At 38.5% G+C, this 25,453-nt stretch overlaps 1 protein-coding gene across 17 annotated transcripts in view; it reads right to left on the bottom strand.

Moving 5' to 3' along the window:
- Positions 1-25,150, bottom strand: part of NKTR (natural killer cell triggering receptor) — a 41,889-nt gene extending 16,739 nt beyond the window's left edge. For 5 of the 17 annotated variants that reach the window (XM_075144310.1, XM_075144312.1, XM_075144313.1 and 2 more), the window contains exons 1-6: positions 25,103-25,144; positions 24,662-24,756; positions 16,275-16,349; positions 9,995-10,102; positions 9,074-9,118; positions 7,202-7,289 (exon numbers count right to left, since the gene is read on the bottom strand). In XM_075144310.1, the coding sequence (XP_075000411.1) occupies positions 7,202-7,289; positions 9,074-9,118; positions 9,995-10,102; positions 16,275-16,349; positions 24,662-24,719 (374 nt within the window). In that variant the 5' untranslated portion in view covers positions 24,720-24,756; positions 25,103-25,144. Of the gene's footprint in view, positions 1-791; positions 820-7,201; positions 7,290-8,732; positions 8,761-9,073; positions 9,119-9,994; positions 10,103-16,274; positions 16,350-24,661; positions 24,827-25,102 lie in introns of those variants that run through there. The other 12 variants (XM_075144320.1, XM_075144321.1, XM_075144322.1 and 9 more) reach the window with 7 other exon arrangements.
- Between the last annotated feature and the right edge of the window lie 303 nt (positions 25,151-25,453).

Below are 25,453 nucleotides of genomic sequence, written 5' to 3'. Positions count from 1 at the left end.
CCTAAGCATGTACTTTCTTTAGACTAGTCCTCAATAAGCAAAGAAAGGGATAGTTGGTTCATTAAAACCCATGAAGAGGTTGCTTCCATTGCACTGGCAATTTGACAGATAAAATGGAAAGGCCTTTTCTCATTTACTTGTTCATGAAGTGAAAACACAAAGAAAAGCATCATCCAAAAAGAAAACTTTTCAGATGCATGACAAGGAGTTAGGTGACTTAACAGACTTCCTATGGGAAGCAGAAAGCCAACTCCTCATTGTGCTTTTTAAAGTTTTCTCATCTCAATGTTAGGGTTGTAACATGACATTTATTCTGCAAACATGCACTTTAAAAGACCACTTCAAAGTTTTCTGCTTATGTTCTGCCTTTCAATCCTCGAACGCTTGCTTTCATTTCAAAACTTAATCAGGAGAAAACCTACTTACTGCCTTTGCACTGTAGAAACCTAGAGTCATGATGAGTTCCTCCCCCAAAATAATATTTTATTAAAACATTTCTATTTTATAATTTAAAACATTCAAAATCTGCCTTGTAATTTATACTATTATCCAAGTTATTTACAGAAGGACAAATACCTTTCTTCACTCAAGCTTAAAGTAAATTGGTTTAAGATAATACTGCTGAAGAGAAAAGCATCTTTTTGATAAAAGCATGTTATTGCCCACCCCCCCAAGAACTTCAGTCCTAACAAAGGATTCAATGCACATAACAATATGATCAGAAAAACAAGAGAGATAAAAACAGAAAGAAGAAAAGGAAAGGACACAGCCTTAGAGGAATGAGACATTACCTTTGGAGCGCACGATGTAACACTGTTTCTGTAAATTTTACACAAAAATGGCAGAAATAAATTGTAATACATTTTCAGACAAAACTGAGTCTATGTTTTATTAAATACAAGTTTAAAATTAATATTAATCAAGTTGTATGCAGAACAAGGATGCCTAAAAGAGGGCTCTAAATTTTCTTTAGAATACAAGGTACTTTGAAAACTACAGTAAGTTCTCCTTAAAATCAAAAAGAAACCTATAGACATAACCTGCTTGCATACACTATTACATAGATAAACAGGTAGAAAAGAGAATCCTCCCGCTCCCCTCTAAGTCTCAATCCAGCAAAAGTGTTAGAACACATGCACAACTTTAAGCAGATGAATAACTGATTTCAATGGGTTTATTCACATGCTTGCAGTTACATAGGTGTTCAAATGCTTTACTGAATCCAGTCCTAAGTATATACTTCATAGGATGGCACACCATAGCTTAAACGTTTTGATTTACAACTGAAATGTGTTAAGTCAGTAAGTCTACAACTTCATACATTTCATAATTAGCTGACATCTTCCTTGTATTATGAAGCTTTTCTAAAACTAAGAAAAATAGGTGCTTTCTCTAAAATATGCACATTGCTATTAGATTGCTTGTGTTCAGAATTACAGAAACACACACACATTGCAGATGCAAAAAAGACAAAACATGTGCACCAACTAGTACCATACTTTTGCTCTGGTATAATTCTGAACAGCAGCAATGTTTTAAAACTGCATTATCAGTTGAGCTTACCCGTATTTTCTCCCCCCAAATAAACTATTAGTTCTTAATTATGTCTCTGCATATCCAAGCATGAAAATGATGTTTGTTACTTACTATATATAAAAGCATCCTGTGAATGCTTTCACATGGGCTGTGCTTTTACATTTTTGATCAGGCCAATGGGACCTGCTTGTGTGATATGTGCACATATACCACTTTTGCTCAAAGATAATGCAACATCAGCCCCTTTCATTTGAAATTTTTAGATTTTTATATTACTATCAACTGTTCAATAATTAGCTAAAGGTATTATTCACAGTAAAAAAAAATTAGCTGTTGATTAGAAAAATACCTGTTTTGGGACACCAAAAAGACTTAGAAATGAACCACTTTTAATAAGCTGGTAACATTCAGAAATCATTTGTAAAATCAAAACAAAAAACTCCTCACAATTTATTTTATCCTTCATTTAGCAGATCAAAGTGGTTAGTTTGTTTGAATTTAGTAACTAGGCATGGCACCACACATTAAAAACATTTTTAAAAAGCTACTTAATTTTGAGCAAGAAAGCAGAGCTTGAGAGACACATTAAACCAACAATACCCTCAATATGGAAAAAAAAAAATATAAATCTAGCAATAATAGCAAAACAGCCTCAAGTTTTAAGTAGCTTTTGAACACAGAGGCAAGAACTCCAAGCGCTTGAACTGATAAGGAACACAACCGAGGACTCCTCTTTAAATTGTAATAAGGACGTATTCCTCAGTAAACTACATGGCTAAACAACAAGGTAATAAATTAATTATTACACAAAATTTCTCCATGACAAAGAGGTTGTTACTTTTTTTTTTGTCTCCTGTTATTTTCTTTATGCTTCATTCTGCACAGTCACTTCTCTCTTTCTAGTAAGTGTAGCTTGACAGATTTTGTATGACAATGGAAGCAAAGTCAAGCCCATGCAAGTGTTTGTAGGATCAGGAGTCTCATTAATTTTACAGTACTTTATATACTCATTTTGACAAGAGTTGCACTTATTTTGTATTGCAACTTTCCTTACTAGCAGGTTGGGTATGGCCATAGGCTTGATGGAATTGCTCTAAAGAGACAAGCTACCTTCATCAGAGCAGCTCGACTGAGAAGCAGAACACATGGCTCAGGAAGAACATCACCCAACAAGTAACATCTTGGAACATCCAAGAACAGGCCAACTATCCCCCCAACTCTAAATCAGGGACCTAAAGACATGAGCTGTATTTGTGCAATGCTCTAGATGCACTCCCCCAATAACTAGTAATAATCTTTTAGGCAGCAGTTCAAAACAGATATTGGAGTATACAGAAAAAGGAAGATGATTCTAGAGTGGTTCCTGTCAACCTCTACCCCATCCTAGGGATTCCATAACTGAGTATCAACATGGAAACAGGACAATTAAAAGAAGATTAACACACTCAGGTGGTATTTAGAACACTTGTTGAAAAACTGATGGTTCTAAAAGAAATTATTCACAGAAAAGAAGCAAATTAAATAGTGGTGCTATTATCTGAAAATACAAATAGCTAATTTATAAACTGGTACCTTACAACTGTCTTCAACACAAGTCTGCAATAAAATGCTACAATAGATCTCTTTGCGTATAGAAAATTGAAATCCCAGTACTTCACAAATCCAAACATTATAAAGGGACAGTCTGTGTATCTTTTCTGCTGTATTTCAACAAGATGCGTTTCTTCAGACTCGGAAATGTTTCTTAGACACATGTGTGAATAGACTTGGCCTATTTAAAGTGCATCTGCATGAAAAACAATCCTGCTTTAGCTAAACATTCTCCTTTCAGCCCAACTGTTACTCCTATTCAAGTAAGAAAAAAAGGTAAGTGGGGAAAATTAGCCAATGAGCATTAAACACAGCAATTCTAACATTTTATATATATATATACACTTCTAACTCTTTGTTCTACTTTTGCATCTTGCCAGTTTCTACCACTGTTTTAATTTATGTTCATTCTTTTTACACTGGCCTCACTGAAGCTTCCTAACAATACTTACACTGTCTTTTCCATGCCCAGTTCTCCATTGTTACTTATAAATGCTTCAAACTCATTCATGCCAGAGAAACTCCCGATGAATCAAAGGAAGCTGATGATACTTTAGGATTGGTCAGATACCTTTTTTACATTGATTAGTCTGGATCTTCTACTTCAAGTAAAACTGACCACTATAGCTCAACTTTTAACCATTTTTAAGCATTGCGTAGAGTCTTCTTGTGACGTTTGTTAGTGCAGTCTGTCAAAGAGGTATTTGCTGCCTGATAACTTTCTCTAAAGGCTAGTTATTCGAAATGACACTTATCTGTGGTAAGCAGGGAAAGCATTTCTGATGAGCAAGCAAAAATGTTATAGTCAGAAATCTTGCTATTACTTTAGCCCTAACTGAATACTTATATAAAAGAAAATATTATTTGCTACATTATACATGTGTATGATACAGAAATATAGAGTTCTCATCCCTGAAGTTATCTATGAACCACAAAAAAAAACGCAGAGGTCTAAAGAAGTTCAGATGGAGAAGAACTATTTCCCTTTCTATTAATCTAATCAATAAATTAAGAAAGTTCAAACCATTAAAAATCTAAAGACTGCCACAGAAGACTGCCCTTTTACACAATTTGCAGATTACACATTTGAAGAACATTTTTCCTACTGATAAACTACTGAATAACTGAGCATTCTTTTGAGCATATGAAACACATTTGAATTTCAGCTTAGCGTATATCACTAAAGGAAACAAACATATTTTATTAGAGAGAAGCTGCATAGATACACAGTACATTCCCTAAAATAATCAGACAAATGTCACCAAGCAAGACTAACTGCTTTAATACATTGCAGAAGTCAGAAACTGCCTACTTAAGGTCTTTAGTAGTCGTTTCCTACTTTGAATCTTGAAATTCAAACTCTCCATGTTACGAAGCAGAAAGCAAGCTCCACCATTAAAAAAAATACACAAAAAGAGAGATTGTTGAACTATGCGTTTCACCATCCATGCTGGCCTATTCGTAAATTGAGTTATCAAACATGAACCTGACTTTGCAACTGCCTGTATACATACACACCTGCCTTTACAAGCAGCCCCAGTGGCTTCTGTATGGATTCTATAATTGTACATATTCATTCCCAGGATCAGCTGCAGTACTGGAGGCCAAAAGTGGGATTCAGCTTAAATGTATAAACTTGAATACAGTAAAGGCATCCGCAAGCGAGCTTAGGCATCTCCGCTGCTGGTCAGGTCTAGGGAGAATGCTCAATTGCCAACATATAGGCGTCTTGAGCCGCCCTACTGTATCCTGCCTGCCTTCCAGCTGCTACCCCAGGAGTACAGGGCGTCTTGCAGGTGCTACATCGTATTTGCACACCCCACCTTGGAGTTCCCAATGGTGTCTCAAACAGCATTAGATGTCTGCATGCGTAAAATGAAAAAGGCCCCGGTCAAGAAGGTCGCAGGAATCTAGAGCATTAGAGCATGCTTTAAAGACTTAGTAGCCCACCTAAACCATCGGTTATACTGGGAGTTTACTCCTGGGCTTGATTGACTTGCCTGAATCTAGAGCAAGCTGGTGCCATTTAAGACACTACAGGATACCCAAGAAATCTGCATGGGGCAGGCAGGTAAGACACAAGACCTTCAGAACACCCACACCCTTCTCTCCCAGCAGCTGAAGGCCAGGTAGGATACCCCAGGATCCTAAAAATGGCTTTAGATTCCTACAGGCAGCTGAGGTGAATCTAGCTTACATGGAGACGATTATGTTTAGGTATCTTATTCTGCCTGAATTCCCACCAAACTAACACTTTCTCTTTAAAGTGATTTTATGGAAAAACAGATTTTTTTGAAGAAATTTGCATCTTTCAAAATACTTCTGTATTTGATGAAAGTGCTCTTAAATACTGTTCATTTTATTGTCCCATGTAAATTGTAATTTAGCATCTAACACAACCTTAGGTTGTTTTGGTGCATGGCGAGAGACAAGGTGTTTATGTCTGTTAAATCTAATTAAACAAGTAAGCTGAGTCTACTAAGCATAAGGGAAAGACGACGATTTCTGAATCAAATGCAGGAGAGAAAAGAAACTTTAGAGCCCTCAAATGATAGCTTCTTGACTGATGTGACATCATTAAGTTTTCATGTATATTGTTCAGATAAGCTTAAAAATGGAAAATTATGACAAGAGAACCAAAAGATAAGTCACCAAGTAGTAAACAGTGAACCACTGTCTTGCAGAGAGCTTATTAAACCACAGGGGTTTTTTATATAGAGGTTGTTTTTCCATATTAATGTGTATACATATCCACTCAGATTTACTGTAAGGAAGCACATCATCTAAAATTTGGTTTGAAGGTAACAGAAAACAAGCTTTTGACATGTATGATTTTATCTCTATGGAAAGTCAGAACAGTGGTAACTATGAAAGGTTCCTATTCATTTTCCATTTTTAGGGCATTCTTTAGGAAGAGACCTAAAAATGTCTCTTATCTGAACTTCATCGTATCATACTGAAGACCTTTTTCAGGCAAAGGAAAAAAAAATAAAAAAAGATTCTTGAGGACAATTTACTCCTTTACTGAAGACAGTGAAGCGCCATTCATTCTTATCCCCCAAGAAAGATGGCAAAGGAAAAACAGTTTTTCTAGTTAAGTAACTACACTAAGATTTACTTTTGAAAACCAGTGTTATTTCACAAAGTTCTTCTCAGCACAAGCCCAAAGTTATAATCCAGATCTTTCCAAATACAAACTGTTAAACATTAACAGAAGGTAATTTTAAAAAGGGATTTAACAGGAGAAATAATCACATAAAAATTAGCAAGTTTAAAAATACTAATACTGAACCTAGAATACAACTACTTTAACCAGAAGACCCTGACATATCAGACCTGAGTATGTACTGACGGTAGAGTCTCATGTGTTTTCTACAATTTAACAGAACATGGCTACATACTAGGATGGATTTTTTTTTAAGGTGATGAAGGAAAAATCTGACTATTAGCACTTAATTTTACATAGCATTGGTACCAAAGTAGTTGGTATATGCGTAAGTAAACAGAACTATATTGCAGCAATATAGAAGAAAAGCATGTCAAGAACACTCCAAAATGAAAAAAAATTTAAAAACTCCCAAAACCAACAAAACCCCCACTCGTCCTCCTCCCGAAAAACAAAACAAAAAAAAACCCCTAAAACTAAATAATAAATTATCATATTTTAAAGAGCACACGCAAAACCATACAAATCACCTCTAGATCTCACTCACTTTTGCATACAATGCTCAACATCGTAATTTGCAGATAATCTGTTAAGATTTGGTTGGTGCACACACAAAGCCAAAGAATCTATTTTCTGGACACTAATAACTCATTGCATAAGCCATATTTTTAGGGTAAAAAGCAATGAACAAGGAACATCAATGTAGTACAGCTTCTAATCCAAATGAATGCCACAAGCAAATTGCAATAACTAATGTTTCCTATTACAGCTTACGCTGCAGGTACCCACTCAACCCTATTCAAAATAAGGCGGACAACATTGTTATAGATAATTTAGCAATACCATCTTTCTCATGAACAGCGCTTCTCTGTTTAAGAAAAGCTCAACTGTCGTATTACATCTACTCACATGAAAAATTGGGAACCATTGGTATGTTTCCCTCGGTTTGCCATTGACAAAAGGAACGCTCTGTCATGTTTGAGAATAAAGTTTTCATCTGTTTGAAGAAAAAATATGTTTGTCAGATTTTCCCTGACAAGGAATGCAAGTCTAATTTTCTTAGTAACTTATGGATGCTATAAGGAGAAATTCTGCTGCTGCTGAAGAAACATGAACAGGTTGGAAAAAATGAAAAATCAAGTTTAAACAAGCCTCTCAAAAGTTACAGTAGAAGCAGTTATGAGACAGAAAGCATTCTTTCTTAAAGACAAAGTTTCAGATATAGTGCAAACATCTCTAATGAAATTAAACCAAAAAAAAAAACCAAGTCATTATTAGTGTCTTCAATAAACATTAGATTCTCATAGACGTGGATTTAAATCCAGCATTTTCTGAATAATATCAAGGTTGGCAGGCTTACTGACATCCTAAAACAAGACTTAACATACATGATACTGTTATTTGCACTGCATGCACCTCAGGCAGAAAGATCTAGAGAAAAATCCATTTCCCTGGTATGGCATGTTAAAAGACAGCCACCTATCAATGCAAAACTGGAAGTCTCAAAACACACAAGGGAAAAAAACCCTAGATACTTGAATGAGAAACTAAAGAACATATTCTTCCTGCAACCTAAGTATAAAATCAATGAAGACTAAACTAAACATGCATTTTATATTCCAGTGAATTAAAGAGGACTTCTGGTTGTACAGCACAATATAAAACCAGATCTTCTGAAGTTCATTTTCAAAGCTAAAAATAGTAATTTGAGTGTATAAAGCCATTATTTTTAAGACTATATATCAAAACACAATGCTGCATGTTTAGCACTCACCGCCTTTAGAAACAAATCCTAGTAACTTCTTAACAGATGGATTTATTCAAGACTTTCTTTTGACTAAAGGCTGTAATACTCTAACACCAAACTATGTCTCTGTTTAAGACAAACTTAATGGCATGCACTTAACCACGGAGAGCTACTTGCAAAACATACAAAACCAGGGGCTGTTATATAAATACATATAGTGCCTTTATTAACACTTGAATACCACAGTAACTACCTGTTTTTTTGCAAGAAAGAATTTTATGTCTTTAAATGACTACTTTATAAACTCACCATTTTCCTTCCAATAACAGATTTTAAAAAGAGGTAAATGTACATTTATTTACAAATTCTTTGCAAGTAAAATAACTTGTGTGGCATATAAACAAAGTCAAACACTTTTAGAAACGAACAGTAAACATACAAACCTTGAATAGGGAAGGGGAGGAAAGGAACATTAACAAAAGAAGAAATAACTGTTTAGAGCTGGAAATTACGCCAGTATTCTTTCTCAGAATAAGTCATTAACCCTCAGAAAGGTTAGACACAGAACTCTTCATTTCTCCAAGCAACACAGATATCCATCTACAAACGGACGTATCAGTTGTCTATATATTTACTAGGGAGGGTACAAGGGAACAGAGTTTGAATTTGTGTTACTGAGCTTTTGTCTCTTACCTTTTCATTTTGCAAAAGACCACATTCTCTATAAACAAAAGAATATGTTGACAGTTTTAGGCAGGAAGATAGGAGTTTATTCATGAATAAAGTTGCCTAACCTCCATGCTGAAAGTCATGTTTAACCAATAATGTTAGCCTTAATTAATTGTCAGTTAAAGTTAAATATTACCAAAAAAAATTATCTGAAAGTCATGCATATAAAAATAATTCTCATGCAACATTAGTTTCATGCAAAAGGTGATCTATAAGTAGACCTGTTTTCATTAAGTAGCTTGGGAATCAAGACTTGTTTATCTCAGAACTGAATAAAGAATCTGCAAAGACATATTTCCTCTTACCTTTAAAATAGCCACCATAAATAGATTCACCTCCTTTTCCATTACCTACGCATTAAAAAGCATGGATTAAAGCTTTTGTTTCATTTATGAAAAAAAGCTGTATGTAACATTCCACCGGTTTATAACAAACTAATCCCGCTGGTATTTGCTAAAGCAACAGCAGACAGCAAAACAACAACAGCAAGCAAGGGAAAAAAAAAAAAACAGTAGGTACGACCAACAATCTTGCTGGGCTCAAAGCAGCTGAGAGACCCCTAGAATGGAAAGTAGCGAGCAGTTTTAAAGGCACTTCTACTTGACTCCCAAAACAAGATATTCCCTCACCGCGCCTGTTTAATCAGGTACAAGATTTCAGGACACAGTGAAGACGACATACATTTTGGTAAGGACAGGTATTTCAGGGAAGGACAAGAAGCTAAAATGTTACGTTGTACACATACTGCAGGGAAGGAAACAAAGAAACTCCTGGAAAATCTCCTTTTGAAGACTTATCCGTAAAACACTTCTAGCTCATTTACTGAAGATAATTAAAAAAAGTAAACTTATTCAAATAGTTAGATCCCTGTATCAATAGAGCGTTATTAGTGTCGCCTCTACTGCGGACACAAAAGTGAAAAGCAGTAAGACTGCGATTTGGATTTGGATTCTGTTTTAATAAAATAGGTGTTAACTCCAGCAAGGGGTTTTTTCCCCCCTTCTTTAACTTAACACATTCTCTAAATAAATATTACTTCAGTTGAAACATTTTAGAATGTCAAAGATTAACAAAGAAACGGGTGATCTATGCTGTACTTCACAGCAAATGAAATATTTTATGGCATTGTAATGCTTCCTTGGCATTTTCTAAAGTTACATTATAACCATATACATTATAACATTTCTGTTCCACTTAAAACATTTCAGTTTTAAAGTGTATTTTACCTTCGCTGAAGTCCCCACCCTGAATCATGAAGTTTTTAACCACACGATGGAACGTAGTGCCTTTGTAACACAGCTTCTTTCCAGTTGTTTTGCCAATTCCTTTTTCACCTGCAAGAAGATTAAACAAAAAGAATCCACAGATTGTCACTGAACAAATGCCAAGGTTTTACCTCCCTAGTGCTAATGGATGTAAGACAGCTATCAGAATAGCACAATTATAAAAGATAATACAGTCCTACCTCTTACCTTTTCACCACCCATTAATAGCAGAAGGGACCCATTTACAAGAGGATTCTCAAGTGAAAATCAGGTTTCTTCTCAAAAAAAATTTCCTCCCCTCCCAAGGAATATACTTATTAGCAATCCACTCAGAACAATTTACAAGAAACAAGAGCTCATGATAATGATGAGTTAACTATCTTCTGTGGTTATAGCTACACTGCTACGTTAGCTGAAGCTTACACCAGAGTCCTTTTGAAACCACTTATACATCCAGACGTGCCAGCTGAATCCCAGGACAGACATCTGAGCTCAGAACAGGCTTCAACTCAGTTTCAATGTGATCCACTCTCAGAAAAGTGGGATTGAGCTACTCCAAGCACGTGTCACATCTTCACCAATCCATGCACAGTGTCAGGCCACCCCTTAATGCCAATCTGCCTGGCTCCAATCCTCACCATCTCAGTATGAAACTTGCACAAAACAGACTCCCATTTCTGAAAAGACTGACAGAACAGGGGAACAAAATTGTGTACACAAGAACCATTCCAGGACGAACGGCATGAAAATCATAGCAGAGAGGGGAGGGGGGAAAAAAATCCCCCAAACCCTGAACTGGTAGCAGGGCTATTCTTACCCAGCAGCAGAAGCCAAGCCAGGCCACAGTCCTTGTTAATCCTTTCTGAACCCGAGATTTCCTAAAAAGTGGCACTCGGTGGACTCCCGGTGCAGCTATAGTTCAAGCCTACTGGTGATTTTTGAGAAAGACATCCCAGAACTCAAGCTTCATTAACATTTCTTCCAAAATTCAGAAGAAAAACTGTACTGGGCATGTGAATGAGGGTACTATGACTGGCAGAGCAGAGGTCCTACGTAGTAGGTTCATGCGGGATTTATACTGGTCCAGTCAGGGAACACACAAGAGACACCGACTTTAGCTTCTAAGAAGAGGGGAGCTGTCAGACCATGGTAAATATTATACCCTGTGCAACAGCTAAAATCCCACGTAAACCACATGTGCAGGAGATATTCTGTAATGAGACAGGACAAATAACCCAACACTCAGTTTCATCCCACCACCAGTTATGGAACAGGCATTTGACACCCGGTCAGAGGACATTTAACCAGGATGTTCTGTACCATGTAGTGCCCTCAGATGTGTACACATACTTGTTACCCAGAGCCAACGCTCCCCTTTTGCGATCTATTGTTCCTCCACTCAAAATTAACTGTTGGCCAAATCACCCCAAATTTGCCATTCCAAACAGCCCATTGCTGCCAGGATGAGGGCAAAGAGCAGTTTCTGGCACAAAAACCACTCATGGCATTGCTCTTTATCGTACTTGTAGAAGCCTTCACTCAGAGAATACAACTTCTTTTCCATTACCCTGACTCTCCATACCCATAACCCATGTCGCCTCCTACCCCATTTTTATTTTACACAGAACTTATCCAAGCAGAACTATTTATTACATTGGTGGACACACCCTCTTTTCCCCCCAAACATGCCCCTCTGCTACAGCATTGGAAACTCCACCTCAATCAATATCAAGGAATATCTGCCTGCATTTTTGGTCATGTTTCAGCATGTCCTTCAGGCTATGGATAATCCCCTTAGAGAATGGGATCCTGTATTGCACTTGACCACGTAACTGACCTGGTACATCAAGGTGAGAGATGAGCTTTAGACCATGGCCAGAAGTTGTAGTCCCTTTTTTTACTCTCCTTTACAGTATCGCCAAGACAGCATAGTCCCTATCACAATAAATGGCAATACGTGTGATGTTCCCTTCCTTTCATGCACAATACAACTGTGGGCAAAACCATATAACTCAACTACTTCCCCATAAGCCACAGACACTTTAGACAATGCACTTAAGCTGCTGGCCAAATGGTGGAGGGCTAAGTTCCTGCACAAGCTATACTTTGTCAGTCTGATTTTCAAAACCAATTCTTGGACTCACAGTCAGGCAAAAGACAGAGACCAGCTGTTCCACTGGTTAGAGCTGCAGCACCTCCCTAAGCTGAGATGCTTTTCTGCAACAGCCAGTACAAAGCCCATGGGCTGGGCTTCTTTTTTGTTTATGGCCAAATAATAGCCTTATTCTTTTTGCCCTAAACACATCTGAAAAAGAAAAAAAAAATTGCCTTTGAGCCCCATCTACTTACACCCTTCCTGCCTAAGCAGTTCTTCCCATGTGCTGCAGATCACTTCGAAATGGGATGGTGGAGAAGAACTTACATAGTGATCAGCTGAGGAGGGCACAACACAAGGGCCTTTATCAAAGCGCCCTTCTCCCTTTGGCAGGTAAACTTTGCTCTCGTGCTCTACTAACACTCTGCACTGCCAACTCAATCTGAAATATTTTTAATTAGGTGCCCAATAGGCGCCTCCGTTTGGGATTATGAGAAGGGAAGCTCCTGACAAAGTGCCAAAGAGCAGATGGGCTTATGCTTATTCAATAGGTGGACTGACTGAAGGACATGCAAATGCCAGTTTGCAAGTCCAGATGTTTTAAGTTAAATGCAAGGATCCTCTTGCTGTCAAGGCAGACAGCGTTCTTTCACAGTAGCCAGGTCTATTTCTGACAACGTCAGGCTGCAGGAAGGCAGCCAGAATCACCCTGTCCTCCTCCATCTGCTTCTGACAAAAACATCCTGGCTTGCCTCACGGAGACTGTGGAGGGAGCAGCAGGCCTGATGATGGGCACAGCATTTCAAACACTGGTCTCCAGTCTTCCTCTCAGGGCATATCACCTTGCCTTGAGACAAGTGAAACCACTCTTCACAATGACACAATGGAAGTGCACAGCCCAAATCAAGTTGTTACGAGGTCCCTAACGGCATAAGTGAGGACACGTGGCACTCTGCAGCTGTGATGCCTTTATCAGGTACAATGCAAGTGGGTACCCAAATACGCCTAAGCAAAAAGAACATGCTGGATTGGCCTAGCATGCAGAACCCTGAATTTATGTAGTACAGAAGTGTACAATGCTCACAGTCTGCTGCTAAGATATTCCATTATGTAGACTATATGGTCCAGAATGGGATAGCATCCCCTCTCTATTATACAGCTATATACCTCCTTAGATGAGCATAGACCTCGCATATAACTACAAGAAGATGTCAGCGCCAGAAAGTGATGCTCTATTGAGCAAACCTCCAGTGATTCAAAGATTTCTTGCAAAGACCAAACTATAAGGACAAAAGATATATCTGATAGGAACTCACACTTCTATGATGACTTAAGTTCTACCAATGGATCTTGCTGTGAAAAGTGGCAGGAGTCAGGGGAGCCCAACTTCTGGAAGCAAATGGCTTATTTGGTCTCTGGAGATGGTATAGCAGCTCACAACTCTAAAAATGTAAAGCAGTCCTTCACATCTCAGTTCTGGTTGCCAGAGGTCAATGCAATCTTACCAGTACACCTTCATCTCCCATCACAGAACTGCTGCTCTTCTGAAGACAGGCTTTGTAGGTCCTCTAACATAATCTAGGCAAACACAGAAGCAGTAGCCCAACTGGAATGCTACATCAGTCCATGGGGACAGGGAAAAAGTATGTACCAGAGAACTGCTGGATCCTACTGTGGAGAGTGTGGATGACCCTAAGCCTGGCCTGCTGTTCCTGGCCACAGTTCTCATCCGTGGTACCATGCAGCAGACAGCATCCTTGCGTAGAGTGTTCAGTTTAGATGCTGAGCCAATCGAGGTTCTGACAGTACAAGGCAGTAGGGCAGGGAAAACAGCATGCATAATGCAGATAAACTAGCAGTAACAAGTGCACTGGAAGAACTTGTCAAGGAGAAGTGGAAAGGCAGACAGAACATTTGATAGGAAAAAAACCTCAGGCGAACTGAACGGCAACACAGATGTAATTGGTGCAAACAAGAAAAGAATTAATGTTAGCCATGCGACCCTAGCCTCCAAGCTCAGCCATCCTGAGTTCAAGTCTGAGAACTACCATGGCAGAAAAGAGATGGCTTCTACCAGCAAAAGAAATGAATAGAACTTAATTCTCTTAAACATTACATTCACCAAAAGAAATGAAGTTACTTCAGGTTCTTCTATATGCTTTTCTCTCCTATGCAGAATTTAATTATCATGTGTTTATTAGCAGATTTTTAAAGATACCTGTCAAATCATCATTATATCCTATGTGTATGCAGTAGCAAACACAATTCGCAAGAACAAAACAAATGTTTCAGGTAGCTTTTAAGTCTGTGAGTCTGATCTCAAGATTAGACCTCCTAATTTTGTGCTTACTTTCAAATGTTCTTCCAATTAAAGACAGGTTCCAGCTGAAGACATCAATGAAACCTGTACAGCCAACTGTAGGACAGAATTCAAACAGGGATGCAATACAAAGAAGTCAAATTTTTTTTTTTTAAGGTTGTCCTTTCTTCTGCTTCTTTGTTTTGTTCCTCATCATCTCCAACACCTTTCCCTTCCTTTATCTCCACTTAACTTTTTCCTAGCAAAGCTGCTGTAAGGATTTAAACAATCCTACAGAGCTACAGAACATGAGGCTGAGACATTACGCTATTCAGTCTGTTACTGCATTTTACTTCTTATCTTTTGTAACCTATTCTGATTAAGATAAACTTCAAACGAGTTCCCATTTTTCTATGATAGTTGTACCATTCTTTCCCATTCTCAGTCTATCCCTAGGTATCTCTTTAATAAGCATCAGTGATAAAAAAAAAATCAGAAAGTAGAATAAAAAAAGAGGGCATCACCACACAGACCTCAAAAAAATGAGATAGGTACTGTACCTTCCACAAGTTCATAGTATTATAAAGCTCTTCTAAATCTTCACAGAGATTATCTAGAACACATCACATTCTGGGATTTGAGCTCTGACAAGATGAACTTTAAGAAGTTAATGCATAAGGATATCAGCAAATTTGTTTCACATAACCAGTTAGCTAAAAGCTGTTCACTGAAGCCAGATGCTGCCTGGAAAGTCTTGCTGGAGCATTTTAATGATTTGGAAAAGAGTTATTTGATATACAAGGCAGAGGCTTCACTGGTGCAGTTAGTACAAGGTATATTCCAAGTCACTTGGCATTCAGGTATACAAGATCAGGAGATCACCAAGAGACACAGAATGCATTTTTCCGCATAAGTAACACACACCAATTCCTATAATAACCCAATCAAGATTAATCTTCAACTTAAAGCGGAAAAATCCCTGAGGAACTGTGCAGACCAAAAAAAACTCACCAAACCCTTACTCTTCCAATCATTAGACACCATTTTTAAAAAGTTAAGCCCTGCTTAAAAAAAATGGGTTGGAGCGTGCTACATTATACCCAGACATTCTTTTGCCAATGCTGTCCCTTTGATTTTGAGGATATCTTCTTCTCTCCTCTCTCCCAGCAAACAATCCCAGGATTTCTAAGGGACCATCATATTCTCTTTTAGTCCTTCATTTAGCTAAAAATGAAAAAGTTTTCTCAGATTTAATAGATGCTCCTGTCCTCTGATCCCTGTGTAGTCCTTCTATGAACTTGAAATACACTCAAAATTTTATTATATATAATCAACATCTTATATAAGAAAAAATTGATATATATTCAAAGTTTTATGTAGTGCCCCAAGTCAAATGTCACCATTATAGTGTGCAGTGACATTAATACTTAAGGTCTCTCCTGATAAATCCTAAAGCACTGATAAATCCTAAAGAATTGCTTGCCTTTACCACATTTGTGTAACTTGAGTTATCAATAATTCCACCATAGTCTCAGCCTTGTCAATCACTTCTACCTACAGGAGCCCCACTTTTGGGGGGGGTGTGTGGGGAATGTTTTTGTTCCATAAATTCAATTTTGCATTCTGGAATCATGTATTTTCTCCACTACTTTAACTCAGTCAGTTACAGAATACCACACTATTTCCTGCTATGCATTATTCAAATCCTCCTCAGCGCTAACAAGTCTCAGCTTCGTTTTTACCAGAAAAAATGATCAGCACTATTATTATGCTGTGGTTTATACTTGTACAAACAAATAATAATTGTAAGAAACATTAAAAATCTTAAATATAAGCATGCTACTTACCCGAGCACAAGCAAAGGAAGTTTTTGCAAGTCTTCGGACATATGTCTGAGAAGAGTTGAAACATAATTCGACCAACTAGAAGAAAAAAAAAATTAAGAGTTTTATAATTCTTTATAATGATATAAGAAAATATGCATATAAATCAGCATGTTTTGAAAATATAATTTTCTGAGAAAAAATTATTTTATCAAGCAGAATAAGAAAACATCTCAAATATGCATATATTAAAACAAGCAGCAGGAAAGAACAATACCATAATTGTCAAAAAATGAAGATTAAGTAATATCATTACATCTAATTTATTAAAAATCCTAATGATTCCATTTTGATTTGAACCTGATTTACTAAAATAGTTTATTCTGTCAATTCTTTTCTGTTTTGAAAAAGAAAAAGATTTGCCATAAATACAGGTCCTCAGAGAGCTGGAGTAATTCTCCCCCCACCCCCCAAGTACTATGTTTATACAAATATGTTAATAATTACACTTCCACAGGTTTCCCTGTGATCATTACCTAAAAAGTCCAACTGACTTAGTCCCATACTATGTTAAGGATTATAGACGCATTGGCACTCTTGGCCTAAAATCATTTAGTTAAAAAAAAAAGATGAATTGAATAGGAAAGATGAAAGGTGGGCCGAACAATACTGGCAATTTCAAGATTAATGCTCCACTTGCCAGGTACTATGAGCCAAATAGTTGTTTCTCTCTATGCAAAGTGAACAGAGTCATTCTCACCCTCAGTACAGCTGCCCCCATGCTATTGATGGTAGTTATGCTATGTACCTTGGAAAACTATTAAAATACTGCTGAAGAGTGGTTTAATATAAAGAAAAACTATTTTAGAACTGATTCACATTTTCTATTTTATTTTCCAAGATACTGGGATGTATATTACTAAAGAAAAAAAACCAAAAAAACCTCCCAAATATATGAAATCTTTAAAAAAAATACAAAATTAGCAAAGAAAAAGTTGTTATCTCTATAGGTTGTGAAATAAGCCATAAAAGCCACACTGTTGGCCAGCACTACAAGGAGACCAGTAATAATCTGTCAATGAGCACTACCCTCTAGTGGTGTACATTGGTAAGACTTCAAATAGAATTTTAAAAACTAACTACTCCAGAAATTACTTCTCTTTTCCTTCCCTTAAAGGAAAAAAAAAAAATTGAAGTTCAAATGCATTTTATGCAATACTTCGTCACCAAGAAAAATTCTGAGAGGCTCCTAAGAAATTGCGCTCAGTTTTAGGGCTTTGTCCAAACATACACAATTGCCAGCAAGGTGAATTGTTGGGTCAAAAAAGGGAGAAAAAAAAATAACACAGAGACCTCCTGTATTTTGTACTTTTAGATAAAAATTGAAGATGCCTTCAGCTGTTGAAATGTCTGCATTTCATTAACTGCAGTAAGAACGTTCTCTGAGCATTCATCATTACAGCAAGAAAATCTAAAGAAAATGGGTAGGGACAGTCTCCAAAGAATGAAGAAATAGCAAATATTCAAAGACTCCATATTAAACAGTGGTAGCTGTAACTACCACTATGAAAAGACATAGCTATTTGGAAGTGAAGAAATCATTACAAGCTACATGGATTGAAGAGTCATACACAGAACACAATAGAGAGGACAGTTTCGTAAAAGAGTTATCAATTTTCATTATAAGCACAGCAATTCAGCAGAGCAGAAGTCCCATTCCTCTGCTTGCAAAAGCGCCGAACTGAACATTGACTAAATGCTTTACAAAGCCACATACAGATTTCCTCTTGCATTCGCTATGTGAAATAACATGATGCCTTTCAGAGAAAAAGTTGTCACTATCTCCATTCTACTATGAGTAGAGAAATAAAGACCAGCTGCCAAATAACTAATAGGTGTTACTGCCTAGGGGCTCCAGAAGGGACTTTTGCCCACAGGCATAAATTGCAGAAGCCTTCTGGTTGCAAGTCCCTGTCCTACATACAAGCCCCACCAAATTTAGCACCTTTAGCAGCAGACACCACCACTTCTGTTTTCTGGTGGAAGAACGTCATCTTAAGCTCTTGAAGATGTCAAGGGAGAACATGGAAAAAGACATTCATAACTAAGCTATCACGATTTCAACAGTATCTTTCACTGGTGCTTCGTCAATAATGTCGTCTGCTAGCTTCTCATGCCTTTCAACTCCTACAAACTGTAATGCACATATCCAGCATCAAAAGACTACAGTTATATCCAGTTATATCCAGTTATAAAGATAAGGACCTCTCTCCTCCATAGAACCTAAAGTACTGCTTACCCTGTTATATCCAGCTATATAAAACGTTGCAGTGTGCTTATAACACACAAACCATATACTGTGTATCCATCTGGTGGGTTACTATTATTTTACCTAAACTGCATGAATACCATTATCACTGAAAGGTTCTATTTTCCACTGACAAACAGTCAATTAAGTGTGCCAGAGAAAGATCAAACACATTTTCACACCTTGATTGGACAAATACGTATGAAATAACAGCTGTTAATAAAAAAAAAAAAACTGTGTAAAAAGTATGCTTAGAGCCTATGAAACTTTCTCTTACCTCTTCCCTCAAAAAAAAAAAAAAAAAGGAAACATCTCATTTCTCATTTTAAACTTGGAGCTGCGGTATATGCTGACATAACACAGATAAAAAAGCATTTGAGATGCTACTGATTTCCTCAGATTTAGACACCTCTTCTCTGAAATGATCCACCTTCACTGTATTGAGAAAATTTCCAATACTTTCTTCCACTTCATTTCCCCGATACAAAGGTTAAGTTATCTGATTAGGGAACAAGCTTTCTGTGACTAACCATAAGACTTGAATAATAAATTAAAACAAACAAACAAAAAATTGCTAAGAAGAGTTATTCAAGTAGGAGAAGTCTGCTCACAAACCTACCCAGACTGCTCAGTCGGCTTTAGCCAAGAAATGAGCCTGCAGAGATACCTCGCTTCTAAACTAAGCGAAAAAAAAAATCCATTTCTAACGATGCAACTCTCACCTAACTTGAGATGCAAATCTCCTAGTACCACAAGGAAGTTATACAAACTATTAAAATCTTTATTGTAATGCACCAGCAGGCAGGACATTTCTATAATTTTAATCTCAGTGTCGTTCTCAACAGAAGACTGGTTCTCACCTGGTCATAGCTCTGAAGACATGTTCATCTGTACCACAGTGTAGATTTTACAGTACATTACTGTACTTTTTGTATTAGTCAACACCATAGAAATTTATCCAACCATAACTTAACATTTGCCTATTATTTGTATTCTTGATAAAGTATTCTTTGTTAGCAGGCTTTTAGCTTATTTTTTAAAGATATTTTTTGATAGAAATTAGAGTAAGTGACGAAAGTAGTATATAAGTTACTGGTAATTACATACAGTAAGTGATGCATATATAAAGCCTAAGATGTTTTGAAGTTTGATTTCATAAAATGCCATCTATAGCTAATGAGCTACACCAATTACAGAAACCAGAAGGCATAATGACAAGAAATAATTCAATTTCAGAACACTATTTTCAAATTGAAAGATTAAAACTTTTTTCTTTTGTTTTGTTTTTGAACCCCTGATCAACTTTTCAGCTGAGGAAGAACTAGTACTTGATTCAAACTAAGTGGTAAAAATGCAGGGTAGGAATATCCATGCTGTATTGTAATAAGGGCTCCTGCTAGCAAAGTTTATTACAATGATCATTGATTTCAAATGTTTATCCAGTGATTTCCTCCAATTTAGCTGCTTAACTTTTTAGAAACAACCTTGGGAGCCAAACACATACTGCTTGAATGTATTTTCCATGTAATACAAACTGTTTTGCCAGATTATGTTACCTTTAGGCCTATAAAGGTGTCAATTTCAGATAGACACTCTCAAAATAAAACCTAGTTATTCAAAATTAAATTTAAATATATTGGTTTTGTCTTTTCCTGATTTCTTAGGGCAAACCAAGTAAGAAGCCACTGCAGCACTTTTCCCAGTGTATCAACAAGAATATCCTGCTGAAGGAGAAAGCAGGGATTACAACCATTAAGACAGTGATGCACATCCCTACAGACCGAGACCAGAAAGTCTGCCAGGGGTCCAAAGGCTTATATAGATTTGCATACAAGTTTAAATAACAGTTCACTAAAATGACTGTATTTTAATTTTATTAATTTATTTCTCCCTAAATTTGTGAATACTAAGTCACATAAATTTTAAAACTCTGCTTTAAAGTGGAAATGTGGCTACAGTTTTCAGAAAAATAAAAGCTTACTGGGGAAAAAGAACAGGTTTTATTTAAAAAAATCAGTTAAAACAATGTATGACCCAGTTCCCCTGAGCAGGGATCTATAGTCTTGACAGGTTAACACTTTGTTAATGCTTCCTTACCCCACCTTACACTCTTTGCAAGGAAAGTCTCCATAAACTTCTTCCTCCAGCTCTCTACTAAGCCCAGACCTCCACAAATACTCCCTGAAGCTCCCTCCGTTCCAGTCTTCTGTGGTCTCCACAAAAGCAAACATATTTCACTACTGCACACAACAAAAATTTACTGTCTTCAGTTTCACAGAGAAATGCAAGTGAGAGACTACACTTTGTCTTCTCCTAGCAGAAGAGGCTGATCAGTTTGGTCTCCCATTTATTAATCCAATTTGTTCTAGACCTCAGGGTAAATCTCCAGGGTATTTCATTCTGCACTGACAACAAGAATTCTATATAATGAGCAGATTAGGATTTTTATTAAATCAGTTACCCTTGAACCTATCTTTATCCCATCTCCCTTAGGCCCTCCGATGGGGGTTCCCCATATAGCATGCCCTCTTGGCTCCTATTGTACCGCACTCAACTGGATTGCCAATCGGTTCACGGACAGAGTCAAAGTGCTGATCTATTTTCTGCCAATCTAAAACTTTTTGCCTTCAAAGGGCTAAAAGTTAATGGGAAGCCAGCTGAGAACAGTTTCTGTCTTCAGGAACAGTAACAAAAACCCCAAAAGGCATCCCTGGTTCTACTAATGCAGGTACAGTACTACAATGACTTTTGCAGTGGGGCTTACTTCACATAAATTCATAGCGGCTGAAATCCCCCAAAACACCAAACTTTAGGCAAAAGTGACTAAAAGGAGAGAAGTAATGAAGGAACAGACTGACTGAAAAGGGAAGGGACATACCCCAGGAAGGAAAGAAACTGAAGTGGAACGAAAAAGTGAGCAAGGGGTGAAACAATAACAGAAGACAGGAGAAAAGAAAGTAAAAAAAAAAAAAAAAGAGAGAAGCGGGAAAATTCTTCTGTGAATAAGAAGGAAACAAAGCAAAAATGAGTAAATATAACATACTTCATGATGGATAAAGCCAGTTGGGGGGAGGGGGGCAGGGGAGATATGTGAAAAAAATCTTGGATGGCCACATGAACTGCTACAGCAGCAGACGATGTATGTGACATCCCAGTCGGACATCTGTTCTAATTATCACGGTGTTTGAAAGACTGAAGCTCCACATAGATTTTGCATCACAGAATAAAGACAGAATTATTTAAATAGGCATCTGCTGCCATCCGAAAATTCTTGGAATACACTAAGTAGTTTATTCCCATGTGCATGCTGTATACATCCAAACCCATTGGTAGGGGGGGACCCAAAGAAGGGAGAGGTGCTGTCTGTGCTAGTATCAAAATAAATGCTTATTTCTGATTTATTCTTCATTTGCTCTTTAAAAATTATGAACCACAATGTGCATTCATAAAAAATGCTTAACAGGCAACTTATTAAAGGCAGCCTAAATTTAGACTTAAAAAACACGGACACAAAGCCTACAAAGTTTGTGCCACTGCAAGAGGCACATACAAGCAGGCATCAAGTTTTATTCCAAGATTCTGTAGCTAAAATTAAAATATGGGCGCAAAAGCTGAAATAAAGCTTCTGAAAGCACAACCAAAGCTACAATATTCACTCCTGTATTTTCTAAGGGATCTACTTAAAACTAACTCAAACTCTGCAATTCTCTCCCCTCTCACAAATGCACGCACATACACCTCCTTTGACGCTCCTTCTCATCTAGTCCGTGCACTCCTCTCTTATTTTTTAATTGCTATAGGTATCTTGACAAACATTGGGTAATCAAAGTCTGTAAGAGGAAAGCTAAGAGTTGATAGCTGCACGGGGGAACACTTCTGGACTTCAAGCAACCTACACTGTTAAAAATGACATAGTTTTGTATTCTGCAGGCAAAGAGATGTCTGCAGTACTGTGAGAGGCATGTCCTCTTATTCGCTGCATTTTGTGGAGAGATGTTAGTTCAGCTTTTCAGTGTAGACAGGGCAAGGGCAATGTCTTATTTCTTGTCTAGCAAAAAAATGCAGAATTGTTCTTTTCCCCAGTTCTTTCTCCCTACATCTAATAAAAATGAACAAGCAGATCGGCTTATTGTATTAAAGTGAAAATAAGCAAAATGTTAATTTGGAAATCGGCTGGCAGTTTGAAAGTTAAAATTAATACCTCACTAGAATCAGCAGGAGAGTACATCTCTTAGAGTTAGTGCTTCATGTCATCTGGAAGCACTGCTTTATCATTCACGCTTGACTCAGCTTTTGAAGGTCATCTTACAGCTAAAAGAGCAACGTTCAAGCTTTTTAAATATAACCTTAAATCCCAAGACATAGTTGCATAGTGAATTAATAAGCAGACACCAGCATAAAGTAGTATAACCAGATTACACACAAGTACCGATACCAATATTTTACAAATTGGCACGTTCCCTTGCAAAAATTCAAGTCATTAGTCAGGTGCAATAAAAACAGCAGGGCTCTGAATTTGATATACAGCTGTGAGATTCCTGTTACTTTAATAAGAAAATAAATACAGACAGCCAGGAACAGAGCCAAAGCCCCTGTGTCTGCTCCAGGTAACGAAAGCTCTGCACCACCAAGAACACTAACGCTGCAATTCCTCTCTGACACCGCTATCAGTCATCAAACCCAAGTAGGTATGAGAGAAAACAAGGTAATCCACTTTCACTCGTGATGTAGAGCACAAGGCTGAGGAGGGGACAAGGCAGGCAACAAGAGGTGTTATGAAATGGGAGCAGGAGTGTGTGCATGAAGAAAGAGCAGAAGAAAACAGCGCAGGGAGAGATTCTTCAGGTGAAGAGTCAAAACAAAAAACCTTAACAAAGGTTAAAACCAAGTGAGATGAAGAATATATTGTCTTTGCTACAAATCAATCTCATCAAACTACCGTTCCTAAACTGGAAACCTACCCAACCTAAAACATTTTTAGTAGCCTTATTCCATAGCAAATCTGAATTTAAAGCAACAGAAAACGTTAAAGCTCCACTTACGTGAACATTTTTCTCTTCAAAAGTAGTATTCAGAAAAGGCACTGTTAATAACTTAAATAGGAGTTACAATAGCAGCAGATTTATAGACATGCCCTATCAGGTCACTGAAGTTCGAATTGAATCTTCCTTTTCAAGTTTTGGTGAAAATAAAAAGCAAGCCAAATGGGTTACGGTTACATTTGAATGCAACTGAAATTCGAAAGTGCAGAGATATAAACTCTTATTTCAAAGGCTTTCAGAGAAACATTGAAGCAGAAATGAAAGTGAAAGCATAATGAAGCCACCACATTTATTCATTTTTCTGAGAGATAAATAGTAGCGATATAAAGCACTGAGTATATGTGAGACAACTAATACGCATCGATTAATTCATGTTCAAAAAGATGGGTAACTAAATCTGTACGACCATTTTTACAGAGTGGGGAAATCAGAAAAGGGAATCAAGTAGCTATTCCAGGATTAAAACTCACAGTCTACCACCTTCGGGCGACTACACTTCCCACAGGGAAAACGTGAGTTAAGAGATGGATTTTTTTTTTTTTTTTTTTTTTTTAAACAGGCCACCTGGTCAATTCTTTATTTACATTCAGAAGACTCAATCTGAGTAGGAGGAGATAAGGTTTAGATCAGATGATCTCCTCAGGTCCCCTTCCAATTTTAATTACTGTATGATTAAAAATACTTCTAGGAGTACCTCTCCAGTTTCCTCACAACTTGCCCCAGTTTCCCGTAGTTTATACAACTGTAAATGTATAATACATAACCAGAGAGCACTTCTAATGCACAATGCTTTTTACCTTCAGAATAGTGTGTGTTAACCTTACCGAACCTACGTATGCAAATAAAAATCAGTTTCAAAGAAGAATAAAAAACAGCCAGCACCCCGGTAAACGTCAAAAGTTACTAAAAACTAACTCAGAAATAACACATCAATGGCCAAACTCATTGCTAACGGCTTGAGTCAATTATTAAGGCAAACATGTGGTTAAAAAAAAAAAAAACCCAAAAACCACACAGACAAGAGTTGAGAGGAATGCTTGTGTCAGAGACGCGAGCCTTACCTGGTTCCCGGTTGATCTCTATCTCGAAGAAGCACTGGGGCCGGTCCTGCACCCCCATGGCGGCGGGCAGCCCCGCGGCCCCTCGTCCTCGCCACCTGGACACAAAGCAGAGGCGCCCTGGAAGCAGCCGCCGCGCACCGCCGGCTCCCGCCCCTCGGCCCCCGCCGCCCCGCTCCTCCCTCCCTCCCCACCCGAGGGGTGAAATCACACCGCCGCGGCGCTGCCAGAAACTCGACTCGACACCTTCCCCCCGCCCCAACCCCCGGCGGAGGGGCCGCGGGGGCGTGAGGGCCGGCGGCGGGGCTCCGGGAGGGGCCGGCGGCGGGAATTCACCCTGAGGAGAATTTGTTCCTCTCACAAACAGCCGATGGGGGGGGAGGGGGGGGAAGGAGGGTGAGCCCCGCCAGCGCTGCCCCGGGCAGGGGGCGGCCGCGGCCTTACCTGGCAGCTCCGGCGCTTTGTTCCCTCGCCTCGCCGCGCCGCGCCGCTTCCCCCTCAGCCCCCCCCTACCCACCCCCCCCGCCGGAGCCGCCGGCCCCGAACGCCATTAACCGACGGACTCAATGGCCCGACCGACCGCCCCGCCCCGGCACGGCGCGGCGCGGCGTGGCCCCGCCTCCCCCGCCGCGCCCCGCCCCTCCCCGCCCCCGCCACGCTTTCCCGCCGCCCGCGCGCCTCTGTGAGGGGACGAGGAGGCGGGGGGCGGCGGGCGCGGGTGCCTCGCCTCAGGGCCGGGAGCTCCGCTCCCTCATGAGCGCGGCGGGACGGAGCTCCCCCGACCCCTTGCCGTGG

Source organism: Calonectris borealis, chromosome 2 (genome assembly GCF_964195595.1).
Source record: "Calonectris borealis chromosome 2, bCalBor7.hap1.2, whole genome shotgun sequence".
Taxonomy (NCBI): Eukaryota; Metazoa; Chordata; class Aves; order Procellariiformes; family Procellariidae; genus Calonectris; species Calonectris borealis.
Note: the sequence above shows the minus strand (reverse complement) of the source record. Positions and strands in the feature narration are given on the sequence as shown.